At 51.2% G+C, this 20,756-nt stretch overlaps 1 protein-coding gene across 4 annotated transcripts in view; it reads left to right on the forward strand.

Moving 5' to 3' along the window:
• The first annotated feature begins 350 nt into the window (after window positions 1–350).
• The window catches only part of pik3r6 (phosphoinositide-3-kinase regulatory subunit 6), a 28,077-nt gene continuing 7,671 nt past the window's right edge, over window positions 351–20,756 (forward strand). For 2 of the 4 annotated variants that reach the window (XM_018762159.2, XM_018762161.2), the window contains exons 1-9: window positions 351–527; window positions 15,633–15,724; window positions 16,051–16,143; window positions 17,971–18,062; window positions 18,405–18,473; window positions 18,740–18,872; window positions 19,399–19,468; window positions 19,706–19,889; window positions 20,327–20,471. In XM_018762159.2, coding sequence (XP_018617675.1) covers window positions 15,658–15,724; window positions 16,051–16,143; window positions 17,971–18,062; window positions 18,405–18,473; window positions 18,740–18,872; window positions 19,399–19,468; window positions 19,706–19,889; window positions 20,327–20,471 — 853 coding nt within the window. In that variant the 5' untranslated portion in view covers window positions 351–527; window positions 15,633–15,657. Of the gene's footprint in view, window positions 528–11,897; window positions 12,020–15,632; window positions 15,725–16,050; window positions 16,144–17,970; window positions 18,063–18,404; window positions 18,474–18,739; window positions 18,873–19,398; window positions 19,469–19,705; window positions 19,890–20,326; window positions 20,472–20,756 lie in introns of those variants that run through there. The other 2 variants (XM_018762160.2, XM_018762162.2) reach the window with 2 other exon arrangements.

Raw genomic sequence — 20,756 nt, forward strand, 5'->3', positions numbered from 1 at the left:
AATATAGTCTGCGACGGACTGCCTCCTGTCCAGTGGTTACCCTGGTCACCCTGACCAGCCCAGCCGGCGCCCTGCGCCAACGAGATAGGGTCCGGACCACCGACAGCGAGTGGCTGAGCGACTCTGCAATATAATCGAATTCACACCTGAATATGTTTAGCGAGGACCAGTAAAACTGTTGTGTGTTTTTTTTTCCGGGAATCATACGCTACAAAGCTTTAGAAACTACAAATATGCTGTATTTCGAGATTAAATATATCTCCATAAATTACGATACGTGTGGTTCGGTGTAACGTTTAGGGTGGATCCAGAACGTCGCCTAGCGATCTAATTGGTCCGCCTGCAGCCAATCAGGTGAGGGAATGTCCGGGGCGCCGCTCAGCGCTTCGATACCGCTGGCAGTGCAGGTGTTACGGGGCGTCCGAAGACTGGAACCTGGAGGGCGACGGGCACAAGAGCCGCGGCCACATCGCCGTGGAGCTGCGCACAGAACAAGGGCTTTACGGAGAGAGGAAAAGTACGGAAAGGTACGCCTCGTCAATGACGTTATACCATTATGTGACGGAATGTGGAATTTGTTGCTACGCCGCGTTGCTTTTTTTTTTCTTATTATCAGATGATCGTGTCATATTATTTCAGCCTCCTTGTATCGCCTTATTGAATAGGTGTACAAGAAGAAAGCAGCGCATTCTGTCCTGCTTAGTTATAGTTTGCCGTATAACACCGTGTCGTCGCTTGGCGTGAAGTCCGGTCGGTGCGCTTTTTTTTTTTTTTTTTTTAGCGGAGCGTCGCCGCGTCGCCGTCGGTCTGTTCCGCATGAACCGTGAACGTGTTCGTGTCGATTGCGGGACGCGACGATGTCCGTGCGGTCATGTGTCATCGTGTGTGGTGATGTGCCCTAGATCACTGGAGGCGCTTGTTACTCATGGGTTCGCTGGATGGATGCGCCGCACGAACTCCTCTGCCAGGCTGCCAGCTTACGTGACGTAATCATACAAACTCCAGTCTGTCACTCTGTGTTTTTTCCTTCTTTTTTTTTAAATTTCATTTCAGCTTCATTTACACCATAATCTGGACACGAAGCCCTGAGATCAGCTTCAACAGCATGGTTTATTCTAGTGCTCCCATCACCCACCCAGGAAATGTTTATGTTCTGCTGTAAACTTTTAGCACGTGGTAATTCCCATGTATAATCAATCATTCGCCAGTAGTTTTGTTTTTTCCCCTTTAGTTGCTGCTAAATTTGTAGCCCTTATCAACAGTCTGGGTGGGTTTGGATCCAGCTCTGTCTGTGTCAGGTTTGCGTCTTCCTCGCCTGGGTTTCCTCAACGTGCTCCGGTTTCCTGTGGTCCAGATGTGTTTCGGGTGAACCGGGGGCTTTCATTTTCCCTTACTGTGTTTATGTGTGAGTCAAGGAGTGTGTGTGTGTGTGATGGTCCTGGAATAGACTGCTATCCCATCCAGTGTGTGCCCTGTGCTTCTGGGATAGACTCCACACCACCAGGACCCTTCAGTGGACAAGCGGTTTTGGTTCTGGATATGCACACGGGACGGCCGAAGAACAGCGTGCAATAACCACAGTAATAACCGCAGCAGCCTGCGATGGACTGCTTCCACTCCTAGTCTTGGACCCAGTGATTGTGGAATAGTCTTTGGACCATGACAAGGACAAGCAGTTTATGAAAGTGAGTGAGCGAGTGAGGATAACCGGTTCAGGCTAAACAAGCCACGATCTAGATGTTCAACTGACGTGGTTCGACGCGCAAGTCATCATTATTTGGCTTTCACGTTGAGGCCGCGGATGCGAGCGAGCGTGAAAGCAAAACGTCCGTTCGGGTGATTATCAGCGGTGCAGTTCGACCTGCTGAGAAAAAAGCGTACGGTCCTCGGTTCGAAATCACAGAGCGTGATCTAGCCACCCGGGCGTAGTTTCTCGTATCGCGTTCCCGCGGGCTTCTGCGAACGCCCGAGCGACTGCCGGCAATCGGGTTTCGTGAAAATTCTTTCAGTCTCTTTGTCCGATTAATCCGCTTTATGGGAATTACTTCTGCATTCCGGCTCGGAGGAATGGTGGCACGCGACGCGAGACGCTCCTCCGGTAACGCCGCTCGGCTGCTGACGCACCTGCGATACGCCACGGTTCTGGTCGTCGTCGCGTACCGCCCAGCTGATGTCGACTCTTGGCAGCCACGTGTGCGGAGCGCCTCCGGGGAATTCTGTCCCGATCGCTCATTACCGCCCTGAGCAGGGTGCGGTGGGCTTCGTGTCGTGCGTTGACATTTTGAAGAACGCGAGACATACCAGGTTTCCTATTGTGTGGCTGCTTCCATTTTCCATCCTGTTTTAACCACGCAGTCGCTGCACGTTGAATTGTCATATTGAAGTGAGGGACGGCTGGTAGCGCAGTGGTTAGACCCAAACAAAGGTTGGACCCGAAAGTTGCAGGGTCCAATCCCACCTTTTGCTGTAGTAGCCTCGAGCAAGGTGCTTACCCTAAATTTCTCCAGTAAAATTACCCAGCTGTAAATGGGTGAATAATCGTGGGTAGCTTCACGTTGTAAGTTACTTTGGAGAAAAGTCACAAAGTGTCGGCTGAATGAGTAATGTGTCTCGAAACAGTTAAAACTGGACTGTTTCGCATCATTTCGTTCCAGATTTTGATTTGTCCTGACGCAGTGTCTGGTGTTATTAGTAGCAGTGCTCTCGCTTGAACCCGTCGCCCTCCACTCCTTGCGGCTGTTTTCTTTTTTAAGATGTCACTTGGCACATTTCGGTCCCAGATTAGGAAAGCAAAGCTAAGCACTTTTTTTTTCCAGTCCAGATGTCATGTAATAATGCTTCGGCGCACTGTGACAGAATGCCCAGCTATATTGTTCGGAAGGGTGCTGTGGAAAAATACATTTAATCGGAACAGAAATTCAACAGCTGCGTTCTACAAGGCCGTGAAGAAAACGAAAAAAAAAAATTAAATTCATTCCCTTGATTTCGTTTTTGTGTTCTCAACCAAAAAGCAAAAATTCATTTTAAATGTGGACAGAGATTCAGCAGTTCTGAGTGACAGGGGGAGGTCGTTCCACCACAACGGAGCCGGAACCCAGAACCTCCGCGCTTTACCTCTCGCGCGCGGGACCACCAAGTGAGCAGAAGTAGACGAGCGAAAGGGTCTGGCTGGGGTGTAGCGGTTGATCGAGTTCTCTTGACGCATCTGCAGGCAATAACCAGGGTCTTCAACGTGATCCGGGCAGCTATAGGAAGCCAGTGCAGAGAAACGAGTAGAGGAGATACATGCGAACATCAGCAGCAGGGCTGACATCTCCCCTGACCACCAAGCACAGCGTGCTTCTCTGCAGGAAACAAGCAGCATAAGAGCAGTTTCATTGCCAGCGATGCATTGGAAAAAGAGGCCGGTTTGACAGCATAAGGAACACCTTATTTTTAAGTTGTTAAGCATAAACTGAGCCTGGTCTCATGCTCTGTTAATCACAGCAGGCCCTGTAGTGCGAAGCCCCGTGGGACATCTTTAAAAGCCTTGGCAGGCTCAAATGATATTGGAAGTGATGTCGAAGATGGAATAATCTTCAGAATGTGTGCCTTGCCGCTGTGAGGCGAAGACCCGACGACCCAGGGTGCACTCGGCTTCCTCCTCTGGACCCCAGGCTTCCCGGGTGCTGCGAGGAGGAAGGAGACCAGACTGCTCGTAACGGTGAGGTGTGAGCCTTCCGCGAGCGCCCCTGTGGGCTGCGAGGCCTCTACGTCACGCCTGGGAACTGACTCCAGTGACAGGAACCGACTCTAATGACAGGAAGTGACAGTTGGGGTGTCACAGCACATGCAACGAGGGGAGGGTCCAGCTGGCATCAGTCCCCCATCCCCCCCCCCCCCGTGTGTGTGTGTGTGTGTGTGTGTGTGTGAGGCCTTCTGGTGGCAGGGGAGCCAGGTTGCCTCGCAGCGGAGATGCATCATTCGCAGGTCAGCGAACACGAAGACGCCGTCGTCCGTTTCACTTTCAAATACACGGTAAACACCCCGGACGTGAGAAATGCACGCACCGAAGCGCAAATCACCGACACGCTCCCGCTCCAAGCGTCCGGCGTCCCGCACGTCGCGTACGGCCATTCGACGGAAGAGTTTCATCCCTTGCAACCGCTTTTCTCAGAGACGTGAAAAAGTGTCTCTTGATAAAATGCTTTTTAGAGTAGCCCCCCACCCCCCACGGACAACACATCTATCATGAAATAAGACAAAGATGCGTCTTTGACTTTGGCTGCATTAGGTGAATCGCGCATGACCATAAGGATGGGGCGTTTCGACCCCCCGCTGGGACTTTGTAAGGTACAGGCGAGATGGAAAGAGAGGAGAGGAGAGGTGCTGTCAACACCACTGCTGGACCGCTGAGGTTCCTGAGCCTCTTGTCCTTCGCCGTGTCCCATGGCAACAGTCTTGAAGCTTCCCTGCCAAATCGACGTCGGAAAGCAGAACAACCTGCCGTTAACGGTGACCCACAAACGGCGTAAAAGAGAAGCGAGAGATAAAGCACAGTACAGTCCGACTCTCTCTATGGTCCAAAATCTCGCATCGCTGTATTATAATTCCGATATACATTTCCACACACCTGTATGAGAAAAGGCTGAAAACGTTCTCAATACTGTCAGTTTACTACCTATAATTAGATACAATATCAGCGCAATGTTTGACTTTATCAATATGCTATAAATTCTTGGTTTGGTTTATTGTTGCCTCGATGTTTGACTTGTTTGATTTGATATAATTACATGTAATTAGGATATTTTAATTATATTTCCGCTCACTCTGCTTCTACAGAGTAAAGCATGTGAATCTGCTGCCGAGTCCCAGTCGAAAATTTTGTTAAGGCACACCTGCCCATCACCCCCAGTTCTAGTCTGCTTGGACTCGGGGGGCAAATTGCCCCCCAGTCCCCCCCGTAGCCCTGCCGCTTGACACTGAGGGTGCTGCCGGTTTGGGTACTAACCCAGATTGCACAACGTGAAACACGTAGGCCTCTGACAAGTGGGACAGATTTCAATGTACCCTATCATGGTGTAAAATCAGCACCCTTTCAGTCTCTCAGAATTCGACCCTTATAATGCTGTCAGTCAAAATGTTTTCATCACTGCAGGTTTTACTGCGAGAGGACGTGGGTTTGATCCCCGCTCAGTCTGTGTGGAGTTTGCATGTTCTCCTTGTGTCTGTATGGGTTTCTTCTGGGTGCTCTGGTTTCCTCCCACACTCCAAAGACATGCCGTTCAGGTTCCCCCATAGTGTGTGAGTGACAGAGAGTGTGTGTTCCACTGATGTATGGAGGAGTGACCCGGTGTAAGTTGTGTATCTAGCAGCGTAAGTCTTCGGGTGCTCTGGTTTCCTCCCACACTCCAAAGACATGCTGTTCAGGTTCCCCCATAGTGTGTGTGTGACAGAGTGTGTGTGTTCCACTGATGTATGGATGAGTGACCCAGTGTAAGTAGTGTATCTAGCAGTGTAAGTTACCGTGGTGAATAAAGATGTGTGGGCTGATAACACTACATAGAGTTCATTGGAAGTCGCTTTGGAGAAAAGTGTCTGCTAAAGAAATAAATGTAGATGGGTCGGTGTTACACTGACTGGACTTGTGCGGAAGACAGCTAATACAGCTGTGTGCCTGCATAACTTTTTCGTTGTGTAGTTGAAAAATTACACCGTGTGAATTTACAAGAGCCATATATGAAGAACGGCTGCTAGTAGTGATTCTTCTAGTGGTGCTTAATCTGGGAAAAGAAAGCGCTGAGATTGACAGCGGACAATACAGAGGAAGCTTGTGTGTCCATCAGCGTTGTTGGAAGAAAATGCTATGCGTGATGTTTTCACTAAACATAAATTCAAGCGCTACAAAATATTAACTTAATTATAGCGGGGACATGAACACTTTAAGAAACTCGCCGTGATGTGATTATCCTCACCATCTGTGACAGGTGCCCTTGGCGCGTGACACATTTTACTGTGGCGCCCAGATCAATTTGACTGCAGTTATAGTTATTGCAGACATATAAAGCTATAAAAATCGATAACTTATAACTAGAAATCTAAAACTTTGGGCGGGCTGGAAACGGCACAGACGTAACCTTTCCCGTAATAAGGTGTTTCGGCGTGTCAGCATCTGTCACAGCGGGGTCGTCGGCCTTTCTGTGTCATTCATAGAATTTATCTCTCTAGATACTTCAATTACGGAATTGTTGGCATGTCTGAGTGGCGAATGTGACCAGATTCTGGCCCGGTGGTTGTATCGCAAGCGCTACATTTTATGGTTTCATTGAAATGTTTCCACTTGCCACTTCCTATGTTAACTGATCGTTACTATGGTTTCGCGCACCAGAACAACAGCCCTTGCATTCAGTACTTTGTGAACTTTATGTTGGTGGCCTGTTTTTTGCATCATAGAAGTTTTGAAAGAGAGCTATGCAACGGGGTGGCATGGTGGCGCAGCGGGTAGCACTGCTGCTTCAAAGCATGTGGCGGGTTTGGGCGTGGGCTCGAATCCGGCTCGGTCTGCGTGGTGCTCGCATCTTCTTCTTTATGCTTTTGTGCATTTCCTCCAGGTGCTCTGGTTTCCTCCCACTGTTCAGGTGAATTACGAATTACCTATAGTGTGTGTGTGTGCGTGGGGCTGTCCTGTGATGGACTGGTGTCCTGTCCAGGGAGGGTGTACCCTCCCCCCGGCCTTGTGCACATGATAGCTCTGTGATTCTTAAGTAGGACAAGTGGTTAGCAAAAGTGAGCAAGAATTATGAAACACGTCATCTAGTTAGTTGATGTAACGGACATGTTTCTAGCTGTATAAAAGCACTTAGAGTGACATATTTAGAAAATGAGCACTCCAGCAGTCTAATAGTTATTCTACATAATGTCACATACTAATAAGATTGTTTTGTTTGAAGGTGGTGGTGCAGAGGGTTTGGCTGGTGCCTCCTCTGTGGTGGGTTTAGGGTTCAAGTCCTGCTTGGGGTGCCTTGCGGTGGACTGGCGTCCCGTCCCGGGTGCGTCCCCTCCCCCCTCCAGCCTCGCGCCCTGTGTTGCCAGGTTAGGCTCCGGTTCACCGGGGCAAGTCGTCGTTTACGGATGCGTTTTTATTTCTTTTACACTGCTTAATGATGAACGGGTGCATTTCAGAAGTGATCACTTTTTAAATGAAATTATTTTGACATGCTTTTTCATTAAGGTGCATTTTGGAAGATATGGGTTATGCTAAGTATAGATTACAGAAGGTTGAAACACCTGCTTGACAATGTTATCTTCCACTTGCAGAAGACGTTGGAAACGCACCGCAAAATAACCGCTCGATAACCTTACGCTCGGTTTTATCGAGGGTGTGAACAGATACCTGTGATGCTGCTGCAGATATATCACGAAACAGCGATACGAGCAGTGCAGTGGCACAGCAGGTAGTGGTGTCACCCCTCAGTGCCTACGCTGTTTGGGTGTAGGTCTGAATCCAGCTCAGCCTGCGTGGAGTTAGCGTGGTCTTCCCATATCAGCATGGATTTCCTCTGGGTGCTCTGGTTTCCTCACACAGTCCAAGGACGCTTGTTTCAGAAGGATCTGATGACTCCGAAGGGCTCGTAGCGTGCGCGCGTGTCCGCCGATGAGTGAACGATGGAGTTTACCGTGGTGTATCTAGCATTAAGTCGCCGTGGATACAGGTTTCTGTTAAATATTACCTAGTGGCACAGTTCCTGGAAGCACATGATCAGAAATGTAAAGAAACAGTTAACTTAAAATGAAAGGTAAGAGGACAATGTCTGTCTCTGTTATTATAACAGACTTGTGGTGCCACACTGCTTAGGGCAATTAAACTGTCTAATCGTAAGGCAGATTGTCTTCCCGGAGTGATTTAGATGCAGTAGATGACTTTTTGCAGACCTCTAGAGCGTCTCTCCGTACTCGCACCGCTTAGCTGCCGATCTGCGTCGTACCGTTGCTAGACAGAACGGAAACCTGTTTCCAGCACCTCTAATCTCGGCGACGCTGCCAAGCGATGCTAATCGTCGGCGGGGTTTAGGTCGAGACGCTGGAGGGACTCGGTGGCACAGCTCCGGGAAGTGCATTCCTTAAAAACAGCTATTTGCGGTAAACTTCGCCGATATTCCCACAAGGAAGTAGTTAGATTTTGCGCGGGGCCCTATATCACTATCTTATCTTCGCAGGCCTACAATGCAGTGAAACCAGTGGCCGTGATCACTAATCGCACCGCTTTTTTAATTCCTGCCTTTAGACTCTCGCTGAGTAGCTGCGCTTCATTGTTACCGCATTGTACAGCGGTACAAGTTGCTTTTACTTTGAAGCAGAGGTCAGCTGGTGCGTGTTCCTCCGTACTTTGTTCTACTTTATCGCAGAGCGGGTGCGGGGGCGCAGCGGGCTTGGCCGGGTCCTGCTCTCTGCTGGGTCTGGGGTTCAAGTCCCGCGTGGGGTGCCCTGCGATGCACTGGCGTCCCGTCCTGGGTGCGTCCCCTCCCCCTCCAGCCTTGCGCCCTTTGTTGCCGGGTTAGGTTCTGGCTCGGGACGAGCGGATTCGGCCAGCGTGTGTGCGTGTCGCTCCACGAATGAGCAGGCACCCTCTAGGAGAGATAAATGCCAGCGGGAGGAATGTGGGAAGCCTTCCCACGTGCTCCCGTTACCGAGCACACCTCTCGACAGACGTTGCGAAGCCCAGTGAGGCCAGGTGAGGGATCCGATCTCGGTCTGTTCCCCTCCCTCTCGCGTTGCGGCGAACCCAGCGCGTCCGGTCGGAACCCGGGATTCCGGCTGCGTCCGGGGAGAACGCCTTACCGGAATGACCCCCTTCCCCCGAGAGCCAGCTCCCCCACCCTGTTTGTGGGTCACGGACACATGGACTCAAAGCAGCGGTTGGGCTGATGAGTTTTCCTTGCTGCTTTCTTGATGTATAAAGGTCGACCGAGGTCCATTGTTTCCACACAGGATGTCAATAGGGAAGCAATGCCCCCGGCAGGGCAGTTAGAGAAGAGACGCTGTTGGCCCACGTCGCTCCTAAACCACTTCCTCTCATTGTTCGGCTTTATATGCAGGAAGCTCGTTGATTGACCGTGTTTGTTTTTCACGCAGGCAGGCTTTCTTTAGATGCGCGGCGACGCTAAATTCGCGGAGCGGCGTCGAGTCTTAAGCCCACTTGTCGAGATAGAGGGACGTCCCCGGTGGAATTGCGGCCGCCGGTACGCTTTGTTTTACCGACGTCGTCAGGACAACACCGAGCTCAGTGTTTCAAAGACCATCGCTGGAAACGTTGCTCTTTTTTTTTTTTCCCACATGTAAATTTTCATTTTACGTTGTACGTCCGCGCAAAACCACTCATTGCATTTGTATAGTTTTTCCTCCGATCCGGTTGCTCGTGGCCAGTGTAAAAACTGGCTTTCCGTCCCAGAATGAACCCGTGGTTCCGACCGGTTTGCCGTCTTTGGGCTCGAAGCAGGACTCCGCAGTGTGTGAAGGTGGGCGTGGTGTGATACCGTACAAGGGCGGATGGGAATGTCCTGCCTGCGTGGTGCGTTCCTCTCCGCGGCGCTATCGGCAAGGTGTCCTTGTTGGCGCCAGTGCCCGGAGGAACACGGTACAGTTTCCGCTTTACGCTCAGTAACCTCAGAAGGTGCTTTCCCTAGACGGGGGGTGTGCCACGGTACGCCGCCTGGTGCTCGAACCCCTGTCCCGACTCGGGACTTTCCATCCGCTCCCCCTGTTCCACCCCTCCCGGACCCGTGTTTACTCTCTCTAAGGCGCTGCTGCGAGCCAAAAAAAAAAAAAAAAAAAAAAAAAAACTTCCTGTTTCCATATTTGCCCACAGCAGGCCTTTAAGGAAAGGAATGAGGAACTCTCCAGTATTCCCGTCACGTCGTTTGAAAAAGCCTGCGGCTCAGAGAATGCGGCAAACGGAGAAAAGTACAGAGAATCCCGACTTTACAAAAGAGCAAAAGCGTGGCGCACGAGGCACAAGGAGCTTGATTTTTCCCCATTTTTACACCAAAATTCCACGGCGGACTGATGCTCTGTTACTGCAGTGTTCTGTTGTACGGGTGGTGCATTAGAAAGGTCGCCCACAAGGTTCAGGAAGAAAGCCTTCGGCTCGCTTGCTGTCCCCGGGGCCCCTGCCGCTCTCCGGCCTCGCCGCGCCCTCTCGGCCTGGCCCGCGTCGGAATCTTCACGTGCCACGGAACCGGACGTCCCCGTTAGAGGTTTCCGTGACCGGACGCCTCCGTCGAGGCATTTGTAGAGTCGTCTGTTAATCCTCCTAAAGATGTACTTTTGACCACCTCTCAAGGGAACCACGCATGCAAAATCTTGCATTCAACGAAGTTCGCTACTGTGGCCCCCCTTGTACTTCCTTTAAAGAATTTGGGAACCGAAACACTGGTTATCGCCTGCAAGTTATGGCGGGCTCTTTGCCCAGGACTCGGAAAAAGAGGTTCTTTCAGAAGAGAGAAGGAACTGCCGTTAAACGCTTGAGCAAGATGCTTGCCCCAGAGCGCTCGAATAAATGATCGGCGTAGGCGATGCGGATTTAAAAAGAGCAGGACGCGTGCCGCGTGTCGTTCTGGAACCAGAAAAGAAAATAATGCAAGAGCCAAAATGGGGTTTAATGCGTCACCAGAAAAAACCGTTTTGAGAGGGGGGTGCTCAGCGAAGCCGACGCCCGTGGACGTCCGAGGCGAGAGAAAGCAAGGCGGAGGGAACCGGGAGCTCTGAAGAGCGCTTGTGCCCGACGGCGAAGCGGAGCGCGACCAGCCCGGCGGTGGCGTGGTTCAGTGGTGCACGCATGGGTAGGAACGGGTTGGCGGTCACCAGCTTCTAATGAGGGGGGGAGGAGGTGTAAAGTGCTTCGGTGGCACAGGCTCCGGCAGCGGAGCTCCGGTGTTACACGAGGTCACTGCGGCCCGCACATCCCCCAGTATCATATTCGATCATGTTTCTCTGTTGCCGGGAAACCGGCCGTACGCTGCCCCCTCCGCGAAATCGGTTTCCACCAGTGAGATCGCGATAACGTGACCGCGGGTGCTTGCGGCGTACGGTAAGCGCGCTTACGGAGCGCGGCGTCTCGCTGCCGGTGCGGCGAAGGTGTCCGTTCGCACCCGGTTCGAACCGTAGCTCCGAGAAGAGCCTTCGGACACGCTTACGGTAACGACGCTGCAGCGGTTGCTTTTTACGTGAACGTCGAACGCTACCGACTCCGTCGGCGACGTTTCGGTCCCCTCTCCGCCGTGGAAGCGTGTTTATTCCCTTCCCAGAATAACGTTTTCTTAACGTGAGCGTTGATCGTTCAGATCCTCACTCCCGTTCTGCAGGATCGACTGTCATTTCATGCTTTGAAAGCCTGTTCAAGATGAAAGAAGCTGCACTAACCTATAAATACTCCTCACCATGCATTGTACGCCTACTCGTTTTTAGGCGGACAGGAAGAGGGTTATTTCTGTCCTCGGTACGTGCTGACAGCCAAAAATCTCACAAGGCAGGTTGTATAAGCTACAGGAAGCTTGTGGTGACTAGCGAGCGTTCTGTGCTCTGCATGGGACGCGTTGGGCCTCGCGTGCAGGCGTTAAGGGCTGCGACCTCATGACGAGCGCTTCCTAGTAGCTTTGCAGCCGCTGGCTGATGAGCGCGGCGGGGGACGGGGAAAAAAAATCGAATAACGCCCACGCAGGTGCCGTGCAAATGACCGTTGTTTCTGCTCCACTCCGACCCGTCCGTCCTGCCCCCCGAGAGGTTCTTCGGATCTTCCATCGTTTCGCTCGAACCCCGAGAAAAATGCTGACTTGCCCCTCCACCCCTGAGAAACCCCTCCCACTCACCCTCCCTTCCCGCCCCCAGCGTCCGCCACAAACAGCAAGAGGAAGTATGTTTCACAAGGAAGGTGTTGTTCTGAAGCCGCGCGTCCTGAGGCCCAGTGTTCGGAGCGTGGCGGAGGAGATCGCGACTCACGGAGGCTTGATGCTCCGGGCGGAGAGCGGAGCGGCGGCGGCGCACGGTATGGTGCGGCTTTGGGTTGTCAAGGGGGGCGTCTTCGCCGCGTCGGAGGTAACGGCCTCTCGGCACAGGAAGCCGCTGGGTAGCGGGCTCGGCGATCAGGGTGGAGGACAGCGCAGCTTCGGTGCGCTTCGGAACTGCATCGGCAGCTTCGCTCTCTCCCATCTGGCGGTTGCCATCTCAGTCACCGGCCTCTCTCCTCTCTGTATTGCGGCTTCTGTTCTCACTCATCTGTGGCTCTCGGGTTCTCGATAACACGTGGCCCTTTCTCCGCCTCTCACGTTTGGCGCTCGACTTCTCTTTCGTTGGTATCCTTCGGCGAGTTTGAGCAGAGGCGACGACTGAGCCCTTTGAGGACTTTTCTGGGACACGGTGCTTCGTCTGAAGCGTTTCTGTTGAAGACCTACGAAGACGTCTCTGCCGTCTCCCCACGCAGTTTGCTGCTCATCTTGCTCGGTGGGACACGCGCTTGCTTCACACCCTCGTGCCTAACTCGTGTGTGTTCCGCCGGTCCCGTTGGTCTAGCGTCCGCCTTGGTGCATACCGCCAAAAATTTCGAAAGGAAACCGAAAGCAAGGCACGACCCAACGTGTGCCGCCTGTGCGGATGGAGAACGGCTCTTCTTGGCCTGTTCGTCTGAGCCCAGGTGAGCGGAGCTGAAGGCGGGTTCCGGCCTTTTCGGGGTGATGGCAGGAGCCCCGGAACATGTAGCCATCGCCCGAGTGTGTCTGTTGTTGTCTCGGTGGGTTTTCCACCTGTGGCTCAGGGTCTGGACTTGGTGAACTGATTTTACTGTTTTCACACGGTTGCCCGTTTTCCGTGCGCCGTCCGTACTTAACCATTCCGAAACCACGCGCTGGTAATGCATGATGGAATACTAACAAGTTTTCTCTTCCAAAAAGATCACGTTCGGAAGGGGAAACTTTGCGTGGCGCGTCGCTAAAGCCGCGTTTAGCGCGAAGGCGTCCCAGCGTCCTCGAAGCGCTGCAGGTCATCGTCTCTTGCATTTTTCCGTTTCGTTCGTTTGGCTCGTTTTCTTTATTGCCCCCTTCCTCTTTAGCCATCGGTTTATTGTTTCTCCCGGAACTTTTTCATGGCGTGGCGCTAAACCGTGAGCAGCGAAGCTACTTAGCGCTTGCGTTGCGTTTCTTGGGGACGGTTCGTCCAAGGCGCCGCTGCCACGTATTGTCAACGACAGGGAAAAAAGCAGCGGTTGTTAGTGGGGCTGCGACCCCACTGAGAAGATCTGTATGGAGGATCTTAGATTCCACATGAAAATGTTATCTACTGCTGCTGTAGCTAGTTTGGGAATTAAAAGTCCGTAGAGCTGGAACCTTTTTGCTTAAAGACGCGAGCAACACAGGTGCTGTACCTTTATTAAACCAAAAAGATTTGTTTTAACTGCATGTTCTTATGCCTCTTTTGTTGACCAAATTTTCTAAAGCTGGGAAATCCATCCTTTGGGTTTTAGGTTTAACTTTTCATACATGTGCCACGTACAAAAAATATACGCGTGGAGATGTATCGTCAGGTTGACGTAGACTCTTGGGAACGACACGGATGGTGCGCTTCCACATCAGCCGCATTAACCTGGAGTTGTTATTGTGACTGAGTGCATCAATCTAAGGGGCACGGTGGCGCAGCGGGTTTGACGGGTGCCCGCTGTGTGGTGTGTCTGGGGTTCGAGTCCTACTTGGCGTGCCTTGTAGCAGACCGGCGTCCCCTGTGGGGGCGTCCGCGCCAGCCTGGCACCTTGCGTCGCTGGCTTCGGCTCTGATTCGCTGTGACCCTGCTTGGGACGAACGGTTTTAGGTATTGTGTGTGTATCCAGCTGGTTATCCTCTGCTCTATTTTCTTAATCTTCTTCCCAGCCTCGCTGTTTTTTGAGAGCAGAATGTCAGTTTTTCACATTTTAGTGAATACAAACACAATGGTGCAGTGGAAGCGCAAGGTTCTCATTGGCTCATCAGTCAAACTGGTGAAGACATTCAGGGAATAAGCAGTGGACCCCGGTTGCTGCGATGGGAGAGATGCCGTGATTGCGTTCCCCTTGTTGCTCGCAGGTATACGTACGATCAGCCGGATCCCTGGATCCCTACAGCTGCTGGAGGAATGGTGCAAATGGCACTCTCCTCCGTTCATGTTGCACTGGCTAGTGAATTCTGCAGCCCCGAGTGTAAAAAGAAGCGGGTGGCTCACAGCATGCACGTCTGATGAGGCATGCGGCTGTGTTTGTCCCTGTTGAGGTCATATGTGAGGCATCCCTCGAGGAGAGACTTCGGAACAGGATGAATGGCCATAAATAAACGGGGATGGAGACAAGTGTCAACTGGGGACAGCTGGTAGGGTTTGGGTTTGGACTGCTGCCTTTGGACCCAGAGGTTCGACTCTCACCTCTGGCTGTAGTACTCTTACGCAAGGTCCTTACCCTAAATTGTTCCAGTAGAAGTGCCCAGCTATCTAAATGGATAAATAAGTGCAGGTAGATTAACATTGTGAGTTGCTTTGGAAAAAAGGCATGAGTTGAATGAATAAATGCCAAAAAAAATGTAAGGGGTTCTTTATAAAAAGCACAATGAAGTCATATCGCAGACCGACCTGGCAAGAAATCACATGCAAAAGTAGATGCTGCAAGCTGAAGCACCGTAAGCGGAGCCAGAAGCGTTTTTCACAGTGCAGGTCAGCTGCTCTGCTCTGGGAATGAACAGGGAGAATGGGGAGCAGCAGGGAGGGGCTGAGAACCACCTCGAAATGCTTATCACAACTATATTTGAGAAATATCTTCACAGCTGTCCTACGCAACGGTTTCTGTGGGCGTTGTGGTTATCGTGGACTTTCCGTACAAATCATCACCAGCGGGGATGGCGTGACTGGCAATCGAAGCGATCTTGGAGTAGGAGTCGGAGAGTCTATCAAGGTGGTTTTGCTTCAATGTCGGCAGGGCAGGGAGGGCAGGAAGGGCAGGAGCCCAAGTGCTAGTATGAACGAATAACTGTACCGGTTTACCAATGTCGCGGATCCTCAATCATGCCGCATCAGATAGAAAGTTTAAGGTTTATGTATTTATTAATTTTTTTCATGAGGTGATGACGGTTCTAATTCCAGTAACTCATTTTGCTATTGCAGCTTTTGTTGTGTCAAAGGTCATGCAGATACAGACCGTAAATGATCTACAGGACATTTAAAGGAAGCACGTCATGGCAAAAAAACCCACTGCGTGTCGTCTCCATCATATATGATGCACACTGCTGTTCATCGCTGGAAGTGTGAAAATAGCCACTTCTACTTCACCGTAGCAGTGTGCATCCTGTCCTCTGCCGTGTAGTTGGCCTCCGTGCTGCAGTTTGAAGGTTGTCTCATTTTATGTGATTTGAAAAAACAAGGTAGTTCAGTCGTTAGTGTCTGTGCAATTGAGTGCAGAGCACAGATTGGAGAAGTGTATCTGTGCGCTGTCACAAATGCAGCGATTCCACATTCGTCGGATGCGCTGGGAATACGGCCAGGAAGAAGCACGTCTGCAACCGCTTCCGTATCTATATTTGTACGTGCGCTACTCGTCAGCTGCGTTCGGTCTAATGTGAGCATCGGCTCTCTGTCCTGCATCGTTTCCGCAGGGAAGAGCCGCTGACGCCGTCATGCATGTGGAGCACCAGCCTCATGGCCTCTTGGGATCTCTCTAGCATCGGGCATGCCATGGAGTCCACAGGTACGTCAAGGCTGACTCCTGTCTGTCACTGGCCTTGTTTGTCTGACTTCATTTATTTTATTGTATTATTGCTTTATTATTTATTTTGCTTTAAGTGTAGAAAGTGCACCTTTGCAAACCGAGTTTAGAAAAATGGAAAATTCAAATTCAGAATATCAGTTTTTGGATGCGTAACAAATGTTCTTTCATTACTTGGTGGAAGGTGTTAAATATTACCATATAAAGAGTGTAACGTGTTGCGCGGCTCGAGCTGCACCCTCCATTCAGCCCAGACTACTGTCACCTGGTTGAACCGGGCTCTGTGGCCACTTCGGTCTCTCCTGCAGGCGGTGGCACCTCCTCTGCCGCCGTGGAGTCGGACATTTACCGCAGCCTACAGGCAGTGCTGCGCGAGTTGGAGGGACAGCATCCCAACAGAGGTGAGAGAACCAAGACCCACTGTCTCCTTCCGTAGACCTCCCAAGACCCGCCTCTGCCTCCCAAATGAACATGTAGGACATCCGTTATACATCGTTGTCGTGTTTCCATGAGGAAGACCCTCTGATGCCATCATGCATGTAGAGAGACACATTTATGCATTTATGTTGACAGTCATCCTTTATATAACCACTTCCCTTACGAAAAAAACGTTACGGCTTATGAAAATACACACACACACACCCACATTTTCTGAACCGCTTGTCCCCTTTGGGGTTGCGGGGATCCGGAGCCTAACCCAGGGCGTAAGGCTGGAGCAGGAGGGGACACACCCAGGATGGGATTCCAGGTTGTCGCAAGGCGCCCCAGGCGGGACTCGAACCCCAGACCCACCGGAGAGCAGGACCCGGTCCAACCCGCTGCACCACCACGCCCCCTGCTTATGATAATATTTGTCCTTTTTTATACAGCAGGTCTTTTATTCTGTACAACGGCACCTTTGCTCTTTACGCTGTTTTTTTTTTACTTCTCCAACTGCATTTCAGCTTGTCTGAGACATTTCGGAACAGAAATGCATATTCGGTGTCTCAAACCTAAAAAGGTTTTTGTCTCTCAGCGATATCATTCTGGTGATTCTGGCTATATCCTGGCTAAATGTAGTATATTAAATTCTATGACTTACCGTAAAAAAAGGTCTTCATGTAGTGATCAAATGAAGGTCATCCAGCATTTGTTAGTGAAACTACAACACTGCCTATAATGTCTTCGTGTCCACTTGTTATGCGGAGTGAAAGACATAGGCAGTGATCATGAGAACTTTATATTATGAATGTACATGAGCTAAATTATTAGAATGTCTCCTTAAAAGATTGAAAAGAAACTACAGATGGCATTGGAAAGGCTGCAAAGAAGAAACCGTGAAGGCAGAGATAAATTTAAAAGGAAAATATACCATTAAAAGACTTTTTTTTTTTTTTTTTTTCTGGGAACCAGTTATTTTTTCCAGAAAGAAATAATGGTAATTCGAGCCCTTCACACCTAGAATTCTCCTAAAGGGGTGATATCATGGAAGAAATTAATGCTGCTTTTTGAGGGAGTGTTGTACATTTACGCTTTTGCAGGTGCTTTTCTTGTTTGATGCTGTCATTTTGCTGGTACAGATTAGTCAGGAGTCTGCCAAAGGAAGTCACATATGAATAGTAAATAAACAGAAAAATGTTACAGATGGCGGGTGAGGGACGACTCATGATTACCCTTAACCAGCACAGTGTTCGTTCGTCGGAATTTTACACGTCCAATACTGATGCGCCGACGCGAGCTCTGGATACAGAGGTGTCTGCTGGTTGAATAAAATGAACTGCAGTAGTAACGTAACCGTCGATCTAGTGGTTAATCACCTGGGCGTGCAGCCGAAATGTCGGAGGTTCACGTCCCAGCAGGGAAACCACTGTTTTGCCTTTGAGGAAAGTACCTACGCTAAGCTGCTTTAATGAATGCGACGCTGTGGGGATGCGTGAACGGTGTGAAAAATTGCCCTCTGCACCAGCCTAAAGAAAGCATCTGCTAAATATACAAAGCGATGCCGTCGAGCTGTCGGGCAGCAACGGATTGTCTGGTACAGAAGCGCAAGGGGGGGGAAGGCACGATGCCTCATTGGGCGTTTTATGGACTAAGTAGCAGTGTGTATGGATGAGTCATCAGTTGCGGAAATAACCGTAAAGGTGTCTGCTTAACAAGTGACTGAGGTGCACAGATTTAGCGTGCTGGTGTTGAGTTTCAGGCAAGGCGCCGACGGAGCTTTTCCGTAACAGCTGCGTGTTTCTCTGAAGGGATGCTGAGATGGACGCTGCACAAGAAGGTCCGGAACAGTCCCTGCTGCAGCATCTCTCTGGTGAAGGTGGCGGTCAAAGAGCTGGAGAGGGTAGGTAGAGCGAATGATGCGCGTCGCCGCCGATCCGCGGCTCTGCGGCTCGCGCCCATTGCCGGAAACTGCTGGGGAAAGCCGTGACCTTGTCTTCGGTTTACAGATGGCCTCGGCAGGTGCTCTAGGGTTCAGCGTATTCTCGCTGTACCGCTTTTAAACGGTTCGGCAAAAAGAATAGTAATTTCGCAACACTTTTCCAATGCTTTATACTCGGTCACTCGCTACGAGTCACCGCTTATCCTAAGGCAGGGTCCTTTTACGTTCACGTAACATTACATTTATTAGGCAAATGCGTTACAGACGCCTAATTTAATCTCTCGAGTCTTCTCGTTCCTCCAGGCGGAGAGGCTGGACTTCAAGATGCACATCATCCCCCTGCTTCACACTTTAATGTACGCTGTTATTCAGGTGTGTAGCCTTGCTTCAGTTCTGCAAGCCCTTCCTGTGGGGAAGGCACCTGTCTTCTTAGTACTATTATTTCCTCCGAATCAGGTGTCTGGTGGGATGGTAGAGAGTGAGATGCTGGCTTTTCAGAGAGATTTCCTGTTTGTCTCCGTCGGGGTCTGAATTCTGTAAGCGATACAATTAATAATGCGGTTCCTGCTTGGCCCGCGTTCCGTTTCCAGCGTGTGTGTGTGTGTTCATTGCCGTTGTTTGTTCGCTCGGATTTGCAGGCCGCCCACGTTCCGGACGACCTGTACAAAAGGGTGTACGACTTCTGCAAGAGGTTGCTGACGCTGCCGCAGCCGTACTGTGCCCTGGGGCTCAGCTACGCTCGCCACATAAAGGCTGAGCTCTCCACGCCAGGTGCCCCCCCCCACTGCCACCAGCTGGCCGTCCCAGAACTCCGAATTTGCCTGAGACCTCAAGTCTGGCTCAGCACCCAGTGTTAGATTAAAATGAGTCAGCAGTGTATTTCTGGAGGGTCAAAAGTAACCCAAAAGTGGTGTCGTCCCCCCCCCCCCCCCACACCACCAATTTAGCAGCCTAATGATCATTTCATTTATTTTACTCAGCAGACTCTCATCTAAAAACTGCACGGACAGAATTTTACCCTTTTACCCCCGTATGCGGCCAGATGCTTGCGAGTCTGGTGTACGAGCGCTTTCTCCATCGCTGGAAGATTTTATGTGAATTTCCACTCTTCTGCCAGCAGAAGTTTAGCCATTACTCAAGTTAGCCCATTAGCCTGTGTTGTTCCATACAGAAGATTCCATCTTTGTATAAAGTGGAAAAATTTCTTATAGCTTGTTTGATTGCTGGATGCATTGGGAGGGAATTTATTCAAATAGTGTGTTAATTAGCTGTATTTCTTCATCTGTGCTTCTTCAAGGCTTGTTGTACCAGAGGATGGTACTTTCAGAGCAGAACCTAAGGACTGAACATTACCCCTTCCAGGAGAGGTTAGTGTCTCTCTCTCTCTCTCTCTCTCTCTCTCTCTCTCTCTCACACACACATACACACACATTATGAGCTGTCATGGTAGCTCTTTGGTTGCCTTTTCACCTGTTGAACTGTGTGCATCTAGAAGCATCGTTCTACGGTTGGGTTCGGTTCTTGTCCATTTATGAACGGGGTTCATTTTCAGTGCGTGCCACAGCTCGGTGTTTCTCTCCCCCCCCCCCCCCCCCACCTCACAGGGTGCTGGTATTTGCGGACCCTGCCGTCTTCTTGGGGTCTCTGGGGGATGCGGTGCGGGGTGACTTGGAGCTGACGGGCGCGTTGCGGGGACCGCTGGCCCACATGCGCAGCGTGGTGCAGCACGCCGTGCAGGCGGCCCTAGGGGACGAGTGTCACGGCCCCACGCTCGCTCACGCCCTCGGGGTGAGTATTCTCATAAGCTCACTCGCGCACCTTTCCCTTCCGTAAAGGACTTTTACGCTCTCGCTCGTCTTCGTGCCTTTCCCGGCTTCCTCGCTTTTCTTGGGCCGCGAGACAGAATCTCGAAACCGATCGAAAACGGGGGTTCGCATTAATTCGTTTTCCTTTTGAAAAGCCCCTTTAAAACAGTTTCTTATAGAAAAGGTATCCTTCGAAACGCCTCGCGTCTTTAAAAAGCTGTCCTTCGCAACACATTCCCAGCCGCGCAGCATCCGTGAATCGCTCCGGGTGTCGCGGGACTTGGTGACGAAAACACATAAAAATACACAGCGACGAATTCATCAACAGGACGCCGACTTCGACTCGGACGAGCGTGTTTTGGCCGCAGCTCGGATGGCCTCGCAGCTGTTTCTATTAATAGCGCGCTGCGTGCTCGACAGGACATTGGCCACGACGTCGAGGCGTACTTCCAGGAAGTGGTGGCGACGGTGGAGCGGAGCGCGGAGGAAGCCCGAGCCGACCGCAGTCAGCACGCTTCTAGGCTGCAGCAGCTGTACAGAAAGGTTCTCGCCGCGGCCCGACAAGGTACGCCACCTAGAGTCGGAGATCGTGGGTGGGCATCGGCAGTAGGTGTCCAACATCGGGGGTCAGGTACCGATGCATGATCACCCTGCGCACTGCGATGCTCACAACGTCCTGCCTCCCCTGCCTCAACGCACACACACACACGATTGAACGTTGCTCCCTGGACTCCCCCGATGGATTTCGTTGCGGTTGTCGCTGCCGCCACAGCGCCGGTGGCCCCCGGACACGCGGGAGGGAGCCGCGTTTGTGTTTTGGGGCTGTTGTCATCCTCTCGCTTCTTCCTTT

The sequence above is a fragment of the Scleropages formosus genome, chromosome 20 (assembly GCF_900964775.1).
Source record: "Scleropages formosus chromosome 20, fSclFor1.1, whole genome shotgun sequence".
Taxonomy (NCBI): domain Eukaryota; kingdom Metazoa; phylum Chordata; class Actinopteri; order Osteoglossiformes; family Osteoglossidae; genus Scleropages; species Scleropages formosus.